The following is a 13,295-nucleotide window of genomic DNA, read 5'->3' as shown; positions in this document are numbered from 1 at the left end:
TGTCCACGAAATGTAATTCCACGAAACGAGTTTCGACAAAATGATAGAGACCCGGCACTCGCGGTGTCACTGGCAATCCGGGGCGGAGGCGACCGCTGATGGTCCAGGCCAGGAACGGCTCAGCCCGTGTGGGAGTGTCGAGGCCGTCGGAGAACACCTGTCCAGACAGGGGGTGGTTAGGCAGTCTTCGTTTTTCACAGACCACTACAATAGACTAACCACAAAGGCAATTCAAGCACAGGTGGGTACCCTTGACTCGTGCTCATACTGCACAAGTGTTTGTGCAGCCAAGGTGGGATAAGCACAAGGAGCTCCTGCTTTTAGTATTAGCTTAGTAAATATGTTAAAGAAGAAGTGCGCCGATTCCTGTATTTTTAGTAAGCTTAGAATTCATCCTTGACATTCATAATGCATGAAACATGTCATTCGTTTTTCTTAATGTGAAAAAGCGTGTAAAAAATATGTGGTCACGAGAAAGAAGGAACAGGACCAAGCGCTACTTACAACTGCACCTTTATAGAAAACAAACTCGCTATTTATACATGCAGTCACACTCTTACACAAAAAAGCTAACTCCTTCTCAGTTAGGCACACAGACGGTGCACTTACACAGCTATCCTTGCCCTTCACTCGTACGCATCAGGCATTATTTTTTAATTTTCCAACAATTCTCGTATCTTCAAGATTAGGCGCAAAGGGGCACCTATCACAATAAATGGCAAGATTGCCCGATGGGGAGCTCCTGACAGATAGGGCATGCTCACGTGCCTTAACATTTTACACCTCCCAATTTCATCAGAATTATTTGAAGACTACCGCATAAGAGTAAAGGGCGAGAATAACTGCATAAGTGCACCATTGGTGCACTTAACTGAGAGTTTGTTCTTTCTGTCGGGGGCCTGACTGTGTGTATAAATAGTGAGCATGCTTTCAATAAACGTTCAGTTGTAAGAATCCTGTTCCTTCTTTCTCGTGTCCACATATTTTTTAGGCGCTTTTTTACATAAACAACTACCAACTAGCCCACTTAGCCATTTTATTAGTTTTTCTCTTCGTGCAATGGTAAATTGTAGAAAAAACTGGAGGAGACTAGCAACATCCACCCTTTCCAACTGGCAGCCAGAACAAGTGTCCACGTGATCTGGTGCTGATTATATGCCACCAGTGGTTGGCAAAGCACAGAACATGTGCTGATCGCTCAAGCATACTTCAAGTTTGGCTCCTCTCATCCCCGCAGCGATTATACACGAGCCAGATTGTTCGCCGAGGCGTTGGTTGTCACGTGCCCAAGTGAAGTCTTCACGCAAGCCGCATTAGACTAGTCACTTCTTGGTGACGTCATCAAGTTTTGCAAAGGAGGGCATGAAAGAAGTACTAGAGCGCTTTTATTCTTCACATGACACTGCGACAAAGAAGCTCCTGCACTATTAGGGAACATTCTTACACAATGCGGAGCTCAAGTTCGTCTGCTTCATGCACAGGGGCTGCAATGACGTCAGAACGCCGAGCTCTTATTGGCTGATTAAAGATAATGGGTAGACCTCAAAGCATATAGCATTGAGGTGTACCCACTATCCATTCAATCAAAGCCAATCAGAGCTTGGTGTCATTCTGACATCATTGGAACTCCTGCGCAAGAAGCAGACGACTTGCTCACCACACAGCATTGCCCTGCTCTTGCTCTATTGAGGTGAAGCAAAGTATAGTGGAGATATCGCAGTTTTAGGTAGGAGGGTTCTATGTTTGTTGTTAGCTAACATATACATAATGAGAAAGTTTGATTAGTATACTAAAAATGTTATTGAAAGTTAGCTCACTTATATTTTAAAGCAGTAATCTAGCTAAAGTATCAATAAACGCACTTGGGATCATTCATTTTGCCCCACATTCTGATTTGTTGAGTCAAAACACACTTTATCAATTGACAAGAAGTGACACAAACATACAAGAGCAAGTTCATATTAGTTGCAAAAGGTAAAAAGTTTGGCGAGATGGTATTGCATTGAATATGATAGAAGTGTGCAAAAAACGACTACAAGAAAAAAGACGCACGAGACAAATGCACGCTACTTTTTTTTTTGCTTAACTGCTTTGCTAATGAAGTGTGAGAACATTGAGACAATGTTTTATCAGAAGGACTTTACAGCTCTAGTCAGCAACATGTCAAGAACTCGGTATATGGTCCACCCCAGCACCAGTACCTTAAAGTACTACTTCCAACTAGGTTTAGAAAACTTGTACTTCACTTGAAGTACACTCTCCGAGTATGTACTCATACTTTACTTAAAGTACTTTTTTTTTATACTTTCCGAGGAAAGTATAGCTTCCGACTTTAAGTACATTCTCCAAATTTTAAATAAAAAAATGGCATATCGCTATGCGAATATGTGCTATCGTCTTTCAAGACGTCATCTGGTCATTTCTCTCGAATGAAGTAATGGCGGCTATAAGACCGATACAAATAGGTGCCTTATAAGTTGATTGTGTTAAATAGTTTGTCAGCGAGAGTAAAACAACTACTTTGTGGCCACCTGACTTTACCCAATACATTCGCCACCATTTCCACGAATAACTGATGCACCCCCAAGCGCCCATAAGGCAATGCATTCCCGTTTTAAAAAAAACGAAACAACACTAAAGAGGAATAGAAGGGCATCATGAAAGATTGTTAAAAAGTACTTGTACTAATTGAAAGTATGTTGTATTCATAGTACTTTACTTCAAGTACATTGCACTCAGTGTAGTACTTAACTTGAATTACATGAGCTCTATTTTACTTTGTGCTTTACTTCAAGTACTCTTTACATATGTACTTTATCCAACACTGGTCAATGTCCGGCACATGGCTTCTGTAAGGCTTTGGCTGCACACGCGACAAAGTGCTATCAAAGTTAGATAGCCTGCACTTGAGGCAGAGCACCCACTGCATTCTTAACCCGATTTTGATTATAGCTAGGGCTTTTGGCATTCTAGCAGTAGTAAACTAGGAATTAGAAAAAAATTTCTGCATCTTTCAAGCCAATTTTAAGATAATAAGGACTTGGTTTGATCAAGTGGCCAATTGAGCTTGGTGCCCTCAAAAGCCAAAGGCTCCGACTATAGTTTTTATATGCGAGCAAAGTCGATGCTACAAGCACAAGCATGTTGCTCTGAACAATGCTGGCACTGAACAAGCACACATACTTGGCAGGGACAAGGAAAGCCCTTGAGCTTGCACTGGTAGCTTCTGCTGCACTCGCACTAAAGTAGAAGTATAAACATTTTGTTTGAATAAACATATTCTTCCCCTTTTTCTAAACCTGCTTAACATAAAGAACTGAAGCATTCCATAAGTACAGCAGAACACATGAGGTTTTGTACCTTAAAAATGGGACAAAGATTTCGACGCAAGCAAATCAATTCATGTTCAGATTTTTTTTTTTTTTATTTCTAAAAATGCAGATACTGTTGAGCCACTCCGTACTGAAGTACACATATCACATACCGATTTCATAAAAAAAAACATATTTAATCCTGACTGTATGCTGCATCAATTTTTTTGCAACCCCTGGAAATTGTACTGAAATAAATAAACTGCAAAAGCAATCTAGATGGTACTATTATATAGCACACTGTCTTCACATGGCCTGGAAACTTGGTTATTGCATTTAAAAGATAAAATGCAAGTCACTATCTCATATATTATATGCCACTGACAACATGCAGTAGCAATGGTCGGCATCTGCTGAGCTGAACTCAAACAGATGGGGCAATCACAACGATGACTTACGTGATGTCCGAGCGAGCGTGTCGTTTAGGAAAGCATATTGACGAATTGAAGGTAGCATGGAGAATGGAAATGCAGCGTTTTGTATGCACAGGGGAGCCCAGCAACATTTGTACGAGGAACAGCGTTCAGAAAGTATCCCTTTCACTCCAGATAATGTAATGCATGTTTTGAACACACACAACCATGAAAAATGGGGTAAAATAAAAATGTTAGTGTCAACTTTTTTATACATTAAAAAAAAATGATTTTCTGCCAAGCAGATTGAAACAAATTTGTAGGAGCTAGACATTCACCAGGAGAAAAGCAATTACGTGGGCAGTAAGGTATGATTACCGCATCAAGGGTGGCAATGTCACAATGAAAGAGTGTAGGTAAATAATACTTGATTAGTACTAATAAGATCAGGAGACTCTGGTGCTTGCAGACTGAGGTTAGTTTCTGTTTTAACAGAAACTGGACTGAAGCAGTGACTATATAAAATGTTAACCCATACCAGTCTCATCTCAAAGATAAGGGTGAAATGAATGCCTTTAGACGAATTTCAGAAACCACTCCCTTTCCAAGCACAGCCAGGGAAGAGTGTCAGAGTGATGGCCTGTAGCAAAGAAGAAATGTGTAGTACTATTTGCAAAGTGCAGTTTCTTCTGCATCCCTAGTTTCTTTCTATTTACAACCAAGAATTAAACATACAGAAATAGGGACAAGTGCTTTAACCCGTTAATACCCAAAAAACACTTCCATGAATGAAAAAAAAAAAATCTGGATAGATTAGGTATTAAAAAAAAAAGCTACCCAGCAACATGGTTGTGTAAACCAACCTACCTACATGTGAACGAAGCAGAAAAATAGTAATGAAAAATGTGCTCACCAAATACAAACAACCCAAAATATAAGAAAAAAAAACAAGAACAATGTCAGAGTTGTCTTCTAACACACACCAGACACACACACATGCATGCATCAACCTAAACCAACTATGTCGAGACAAACCTTCGCCCCCTCCCCCTCGAAAAAGAAAAGCCTGATGGAACAAGTGAACACCCCAAACTTGTACACAATGTGGCATCGTGACAGCTAGACATTCAAAGAGTGCACCATACAATTAAGCGCTACTCAAAACACAGGCCTTCTTGCTTCTCCCACACACTCATTTGCGCATCATATTGGCATAAGGCCGGCACACAAGACTGCCCAGCTCACCTAAATCAGGCCAAAATGAGTCAAAACTGACAAAGTGTAACAGAATGTCGTATTCGGAAAAGTGTGGGGTCACACAACAATTGCTTCCATAAGAGTACCACAATTTCAGTCACCGGAACATTTCTCTGATTGCGGTATAAAGCTGAAATGTTCTTTAAAAACATGGTTTTTAAAGATGGAAAAAGGGGACCAAGAAACCTGTCTCGATAATGATTGGCTGAAAAATCTGCGTGATGTGTTAGCCAATCCTACCTCATTACATCCATTAGATAATAGTTCCTCGCGCTGTAACGTCAAACTATTGACACTAATCCAAGCAATGGTCCTCAAAAACTGTTATATATTCAGCATTTTTAAACAAATCAATAAAATATAAGTATGTTCACAATCAGAGATACTCCTTAAGTGAATTCTCGCTCCCAATGTTGCATATGGCAATTTTCGTCGCATGCCAGAAACCCCACGCTTTTCTGAAGGCTGTTCAGACATTGTTGTCGGTTGCGTCCACACCAACCAAAACGAGCAACGGCAGAGACACCAAGACAACCGTGATAGCTTTACAAAGCTACTGCTTGCATTGCTTGTCACATTCTGTGCAGGAAACATTTGCCCTGTTGATTCTGTCATTGCTGCCGTTTATGTCACTCTGAACCCAACCAACGCAACTATATCTGAACCAGGTATGAATGTACGCCCCAGAGGTTCAACCCATCAAAGTTGGGTCTAACCCAGCCTAACTAAGCCCAGTTGGGTTTACATAGGCTTAACCAAGCCCAGCTATGCCTAATTAGGCCTAACCAACAGCAGCTAGGTTTCATTAAGCCTAATCAAGCACAGCTAGGTATAATTAAGCCTAACCAAGACCAACTAGGCCTAGTTAGGCTCAACAAGCGCAACACCAGCCAAGCTAGGTTTATGCCACAGTCCATGGATGCAGCCCCGGCACTTTGTGGGCAGCCCGTGAAGTTCCAGAGTTTACAGTTCAGAGTTTGCAGAGGCAGAAGAGCAGGGGGATGAAAGCGCCAATGGCCACGAAGATGGGCAGCAGGGCACTGCTGTCGTCGCTCGTGTAGGGGTTCGGAGAGCGGGGTCCCGAAGGCCTCCTCGGCTGCTGCGGGGTCCTGGGGGCCTCCACAGGGACGTCCGTCTCCAGCTCCTCCTCCTGCTCCTCCTCCGCCTCCTCAATCGGTGGCAGGTCTGGCGGGAGATCTGTCAACACAGTGTTTGTTTGTGCCGATTGTGATGAATTGGGCAATGCAGAGTCAAAACTCTGCCTGAAGGTGGCATCCTACAGTCACTGACAGGATAAGAATGACAGGGTGTTTCTTTCCAACATCCAGCCTCCAGCCCACACTTGTTGCCTTTTACCGTGCTTTGGCTGTGCGTGCATGCCTGAGGTTTTTGAGACGCCAAAACAATATTAAAAGTGAGAAGCTCATACTGGAAGCGGGACAACTGAAGCTCCTCCCTGCTGTTCTCATCCTATCAGTGACTATGGCAAAGGTAATAAGAGGCTGTGACCTACATCAAAAGTTTGAGGTTAAAATTATTCAAAAGTACATTGACAAGAGGATTACATTTGTGGAACTCTTGGGTGGGGGGGAGGGGGGGGGGGGGGGGGGGGGGCAAAGTCAAGTGGGCAATCTGCTTGACACGGCAGATGCTCAGATAATTTCAGACTCTCACTCGGGTAATATCACATTCCAGAACTTTCAGATCTCATTTAAAGTGCCGTACTACCTTTGAGCAGAGTTTCAGCTTCCACAATGCAAAGCGGATTCACCTGGTGCTAGTAATTTTCCATAAATACACCTCTTATACACTCTGTACGTAACCGATGCCCGTTCCGAAGAATGCCCCGTTTATTGTCTTATTGTTCAGGCGGTAAAATTATTCGGATTAGATTATTTGGTTTTGGTGGAGCAACACGTGTTGGACAAATAAATCTCATGTACCAATGAAAAAAAAAAAAGTTTTGCACGGCAGTTTTTTTTTTATTAAAGTGGATATCAAATATTTGCAACTTTATTTCGATCGATCGATCAAACTGTCATATGCCCAAATGCATTTTAAGAGGAATGCAGTGGATGCTAACTCTAGACTCAGACTTCCAGACACGTGACACTGTGCACAAACATTTTTCTATCATTCTTCATTTTGTTTTTGAAATTTATGTAGCTGGTGGAGCCTTCTCCGAGAATCTTGGAATCATGCCCCGTTTCTTCCATTTTCTTTTTGTTGTTTCTTTGTTGCTGGATTTTTTTTTTTTTCATTTTTTACAATTGTTTGGCAGCAGATAACACTTCACTCACTTTTCTCAAGGCCAAATCGGAGTTAATGCAGAATTTCAAATTGTAATTGTTAGAATAAAACAACTGAACTTGCTGTTCTGTTGCCCTTGACCAAGACACGTTATAGCCAGAGTTATAAAAATGATGTGCCTACTTGCTGACCGAAAAAAATGGTAAAAGTCATCCACGAAAGTGAAAAATCTAAAACTCGGAGCATTGCCACTTGTAGTTAACGACTGCATAGAGAATTACAAATGCAGACTCATACCTCATGTTGTTTCCACAAGTGCTGCCAGTTTTCACACAGCTGCAGCCAAACTCTCCATTAACAATTTTAATTGTTTTCTGCTGCTGAAAATTACTAGTGGCATTGTATGTTTGTTTCATTCATTGCACCTACAGCAAATGTTTGCCTGTATGGGAAGTGCAAGGTCTGTGCTCAAGACCTACGTCATCCCTTTCCATACAAACTGTTATCTCCAAAGCACCCTATAGGGCTGCTTTAAGAACTTGGATCTCCTTGGCTGTCTTTACTCCTTCAAGTATTTTTTCAGTGTGAATACAACTTGGGAACAGCTGAACTCTTCATTACCAGCCAGACTCCCACCTTCCTCTCAAAATATGTTCACCATTACCAAAGTTTGCAAGCTTCAGAATCAAATTACTGTTGAAATGTCGAGAAGTTGTTTAGCTCGAGGCTCCCCGAGGTTGGGAAGTTTGGGAACTACCACACAGCAGGAACAGAAGGGCTATGCAAAGAAAGGTCCTGATTAAGACTTACCCTTTTCTGTTCCCCTGATCACATAGATGGCATTGATTTTGGGGTTGTCCCTGTAGCCCTGGAATAGAAACATTGTAAGTGCCAGTGTTACTTCAGCAAAAGAGCTCCTGGGTCTGGGCATTTGTGTTCTATTAAATTTAGCAATATCGATCCATACATATAAATCATACAAACAAGACAGTAATTTTTAAGAAAATTGCTTTACAGCAATTCAGATGTATTCAAAACATCTTAATTAAAAAGTCAGCACCAACAACGGCAAGGCTTTCTTTCGACAAGTTACAAATATTCTTTTGATAGCTTCTAAAACACGAAGCATTGACCGCCACTGTGGTAGAATCTCTGTCAGTTAACATTCAAACTGCAAGCAATGACACACTATAGTATGATATGCTATAGCAGTGGTTATCAAATGGGGGTCTGCGGACCCTTTGGGGTTCGCAAAGGCATATTCTAGGGGTCCGCGAAGCCCTGTCACATCAGTCAAATCCGAAAATAAAAGTTCTTTTTTTTTTTTTTAGATTAAGAAGAAACATTCCAATTTTCGGGTGAGTTTCGTCATGCGTACGTCGATGAGAGAAGTCAATTTTGCACTAGCCCTTAGTTATATTCATTTATTAAATCGTTGTAAAAGCTTGGTCTGCTGGGCAAGTTGGTAGTGGACATTCATATTAAAATAGCGCAAAAGAGACGGGACAAAAAGACGAAGAAGCACACAGGACAAACGCTAGCGTTTTTCCTGTGTGCTTCTTCGTCTTTTTGTCCCGTCTCTTTTGCGCTATTTTAATATTAAATCGTTATCATGAATAATCATACAATTCCCCTTACCACAGACGGGGCCCTCCACCACCCCCACCGACCCACAAGGGGTCCACAAAACATCAATGGTTGAGAACCACCGTGCTATAGTATGATATGATAATGCTATAGTATGATACACTATAATATGACACGCAATAATAAGGCACGCCATAGTAAGGTACTTTAGCCGGGGCATACGAGCTATTGGCAGAGTGGGTTCCTCAAGGAGGCATCAATGCAAAAAGCAGGAGATACCGAGAGACGTTTAGGCCCGAGAACGTACCTTGATGAACTCCACCTTGATCTTGCCGTCGTGCGTGGACTCGTCGTTGCCAACAAACAGCTTGTTTCCCTTGATGACAAACGGAATTCTTTCGTCATGCGCCACTCCCCTGCCAACTCTGTTGTAAATGTCCAGACCAGTGATTACTGCATGTTGTCCATTGAGGGTGACGTCAAACACCTGTTGTCGGCGGAGAGAAAAGGGGAGAAATTTCACACTGCATTCTTTTACTCGTGTTCCACGCTCCACGCCACACATCCGGGTCACCTCTGGCTCGCTCACTATTCGCAAGTGATGCGAGCACGAGCCGAGAGTTTTGGGAGGTTCACCCAAGAGCGTGCCTGGGGAGGTGGGAGCTCCTTGGAGAACTATGAGCCCATGCTCACGGCCTTTTGCTTTGGTCAGGGAGATGCGTATGAGGTAAACTCGGCCCTATTACCAAGGGGTCTCCCATCTAGGCAGAGTGTTTCGCATATCAGACTGACGTAACTGGGGACTTTAGAATGGGTGGGTATTACCAACACGTGGTCTAGCCTGCACAAGAACCTTTCTGAAAGCTGTATTTTTTCCTCATCTGGTCACAGGCTTGCACAGTAGTGTAGCCAAAGTGCCACATAGCTTTGAAGGTGCTTTACGAATGCGAGAATTCCAGAAAACCGGACTCCGAGAGTGTGGCCGAGACGACATGGGGCACTGCATATCGGCTTTGAGTGATTCGTGTTGTTACGAGGTGCGGGAATGCGCTCAGTGAGAATGTGCTAGCTCGTCATATGCGCATAATCACGCTCTGCTCTTATGAAAATGACGTGAAATTGTTAAAAATGCACGGCATCACCGAATGCGTGTTTTTTGTCAAGCCAATACCACCTAGAAGCCAAGGCCTGCGAATAAAGTCGTCTTTAGTGGATCCTCGACCCGTCTTAAACAGCAAGGCACGCTCAAACTAGATGAGAGTCGTTGCAAGGTGGCTGGTACAAATAATACAAGTCAGTATTAACATAGCGCACCTTCTATGATTAATATAGATCCTTGTAGCAAACCTTCTATATGAAATAGAACCAGTAAGAAGCTCGATTTTAAATTGTTGTTAAACAAATCTTGGTATTGAAATTAAAAATACTAGCTATACAAGAAGCAAGCCACCACCCAATTCGAATCGATTCATCCAATCAACAGGGTGCCTCCTTTATCCTAGCCAGCGGCATAGCCGGTGTAACACCACAAAGTGGAGTTAATGCGCAGTAACAGATTACAAAGCCGTAACGCTCGTTGTAAAAGTGCGGGGACACAGCTAGTCACGCACAATACTGCAGTAAACAAGAAAAATCAAGGTACAGTGAGGGCGCTCTTGAATTGCAACAACGGCCGAGCAAGTGACCACAAGGAAAATTTGCCGCATGCAGCGCTGCATTAGTTTTCCTGTGCTGGGAATGAGGGACAATCAATTTTTTTCAGAGAGAGAACGGGTTGGGTGCAAACATATGCTAAACTGGCTGTCTTTTTCATCACGTGCGCTCCTTCTGTGAGTCCTGTAGTGTCCACTGTGCAATGAATTTTGACTGTCTTTCTGACGAAAGAGCCAAAATCACTTCATTTTTTTATGTCGAACATGTAAATAGCTATAATATAAAATATAAAAAAAAAATAAAAAAAAACTTGCAGTCTTTTTTTTTGGTGAAGAAGGAAAAGCAGTGGAGCTGTAGCTTCTGTTCTCGGCGGTGGCTTTCCAGGCGTGCAATCTGCTCTTCTTTCACAAGGGAATCTGAAGTGCTCGACGCAGTGAAACTTTAGGCAATAGCAGCTTCGCGGCGGTAGCGGAAGCAATTGCGCTGCTGCGCACATCCCCGCTCGTTCCGCTCTTCTTCCTCCGAAGAAAGGTTGCTGCCATCTACAAGCGAAGGCAGCAACCAGACAACTGGTTGCCGCCGTCGCTCATAGATGGCGGTAGCTGTCCAGAGCTCGGTGTCATCATTTCTACTCCGGCAGTACCAGAAAAGAAACTGTTTTGTTCAATTCAGCTCATAATTGCCTCAAATTGCCACGTCCTCTCCCCACCCTCTACCTTATTTACTTTTCAACCCCTCTGCCCACGTTGCCATTGTAACACGTCAAAATGGCGGGGGCTGTACTTCGTGTCATCCTTTGTCTCGGGTTTTTAATCTGCCCACTACTATAATTTCAAGTGTTAGGTTTTCTCGTGTTGTGGAAACAGCATGTTCTATGTCAGGGGTCGTCAAACTTTTCGATCTCGAGGAACGCCAGTCTCTCCGGATTGATAGCAGAGAAATCTCTCCTGGTCTTGGCATTGATGAAATGCCAAGCGCAAGTTTGTCTGTTTCATGTGCAGGGGTTGTGGTGATGTCAGAACGCTGAGCTCCAATTGAAGGATAGTAGGTAGACCTCAAGGCAGCTAGCATTGAGGTCTACCCACTGTCCTTCCAGTCAGAGCCAATCAGAGTGCGGCGTTCTAACGTCCCCACAACCCTCCCCTGCGCAAGAAGTAGACAAACTTGCGCTTTGAATAATGTGGCACGGAAGGCTGCAGACCTTATAAACAGTGGTGCACATACAAGGGAGCGTTCAGCAAATAGTTATGCACCAGTATAGCAGACTGAGATCATCTAAATAGCGCTTCATCCAAAAGAACACTTCTTGGGGGGTAAGGACTGCAAATCTGGGAGTTCGAGGAACCACTGAGGTTTAATTATTCTGTGAAATCCCCAGTAGCCAGGAACACAGTTTGAGAACTCCTGCTCTAGCTATGTAAGGGAACAGATGGCTTCTGTAAATATGTACTAATAGAATAAAACACACACACACATATATAGTATATACTTATATATGCGTGTTAGAAGCATTCCTGCTAGAAACAGCATAAAAATTAAGAAACGCCGAAACATGAAGGCAAACAATCGGCGGTTTCCACAGCACGACCCTTGACACGCCAGCTGTTGCCGGCTCTGAAGTTAAAAAACCGGAAGAGTTTCCACGTCACGCAATACTCGAATTCTTTTTTTTTTGCCACGTCTTTGATTGAGAAGGGTAAAGGCCAGAATATAACCACGAATACGGCAGGTGGTCGAAGCAGTAACACTGCCGGCGAAACAATAAAAAATTGAGCGTAGTTTCAGCGCTCTCCATTTGCCACGATTGCGTATAATTGCGTTAAGAGAAAACCGGCTGGACTAAAACAAGGAATCAGAATTAGAGCGCCGTAGCCTCATTTTGCGAGCGAGGAATACGAGGTAAAACAGAATAGCATTCCTCTGCTATATGATAGCGGGATCACGCATGAAAGGCCGAAACGCCGGACATTTATAATTTTTTTTTTTTCTTACCAACGTTATGTACTTCGACATTAAAAAAATTTTTGAAAATGAAGCACCGAGAGAGGTATACTGTACGTCTGCAATGAATTCTTTTGGGGAGGCTTTCTGCGTTCGATGGCGATCTCACCCACTGTGATCTCACCTTTCTGCCGGGCGAGTCGAAGTACACTTCGCTAAATTTGAGAACGAGCACGTAGTTTCCGTCCTTGTTCACGGGAATGTCGTAGCCGAAGGTGGCCGTGTGGTAGCGTTCCGTTTGGTAGAGAATGTGGTCACTCTTCGGCACTCGGCCAATGACTAGAAGCTTGCCGTAGTCCGACGCCGTGCCGGTCTTGCCGAACAGGGGGTCCCGCTTGTAGTGGATCCCGTGCACATCCACATGCTCTTCGCCGCCCGCATTAATTGCGTAAATCACGTCGCCTAGGCTGTGGGTAGAGTCGCACAGGTGAAGGATACATAGCGCGAGGAAGAGGGGCACGGCCGAGGAGGCAAACATAATGGGGTGGTTGTGATGTGGGGGGCTGGTCTGGAGCGCAAGCGGGGATGGACGGTTGTGGCGTTCGGGGATCTTGTTTTAAAAGGCCGGAAAGCAGGGGCTGTCGTCGCCTAACACGGGTTTGCACCTTTCGAACATTAGACAAGCCCGGGACGAGGAGTGCCACGGGAAAGGGGACACGCAGGTAGAGTACTACACGAGGAAAAAAAGAACGCCGCGAGCTGGCCCCTGCTGCTGTGTTCACAGCATCGCTCGCGTGCGAAGAACACGAAGCCGAATGATAAAAATACAAAAATAAAGATGAAAAGAAGTTATTCCGATCGGATGAGATTGGATTGGATTGAA

The 13,295-nt window shown here is 43.5% G+C and overlaps 1 protein-coding gene across 1 annotated transcript; it reads right to left on the bottom strand.

Moving 5' to 3' along the window:
* Window positions 1–3,405: 3,405 nt before the first annotated feature.
* Window positions 3,406–13,289, bottom strand: LOC8036202 (malectin). The gene is made up of 4 exons (XM_002411726.5): window positions 12,597–13,289; window positions 9,126–9,305; window positions 8,042–8,099; window positions 3,406–6,178 (listed from the first exon to the last, which is right to left on the bottom strand). The coding sequence occupies exons 1-4, from the start codon at window positions 12,948–12,950 to the stop codon at window positions 5,952–5,954; spliced, it is 819 nt and encodes a 272-aa protein (XP_002411771.3). The 5' UTR covers window positions 12,951–13,289; the 3' UTR covers window positions 3,406–5,951.
* Window positions 13,290–13,295: the final 6 nt, after the last annotated feature.

This window comes from Ixodes scapularis, unplaced genomic scaffold (assembly GCF_016920785.2).
Source record: "Ixodes scapularis isolate PalLabHiFi unplaced genomic scaffold, ASM1692078v2 PGA_scaffold1__304_contigs__length_218370807, whole genome shotgun sequence".
In the NCBI taxonomy this organism is placed as follows: domain Eukaryota; kingdom Metazoa; phylum Arthropoda; class Arachnida; order Ixodida; family Ixodidae; genus Ixodes; species Ixodes scapularis.
The sequence above is the reverse complement of the archived record's forward strand: the minus strand, read 5'-3'. Positions and strand labels throughout refer to the sequence as shown.

Bases quoted from the DNA above. Each gene is read 5' to 3' on its own strand.
- LOC8036202 (XM_002411726.5), bottom strand. From the start codon at position 12,950: ATGTTTGCCTCCTCGGCCGTGCCCCTCTTCCTCGCGCTATGTATCCTT. The intron at 9,306-12,596 runs GTGAGATCACAG...CGCCGACAACAG, and splicing joins TCGACTCGCCCGGCAGAAAG to GTGTTTGACGTCACCCTCAA. The intron at 6,179-8,041 runs GTAAGTCTTAAT...CTGTGTTGACAG, and splicing joins GATCAGGGGAACAGAAAAGG to ATCTCCCGCCAGACCTGCCA.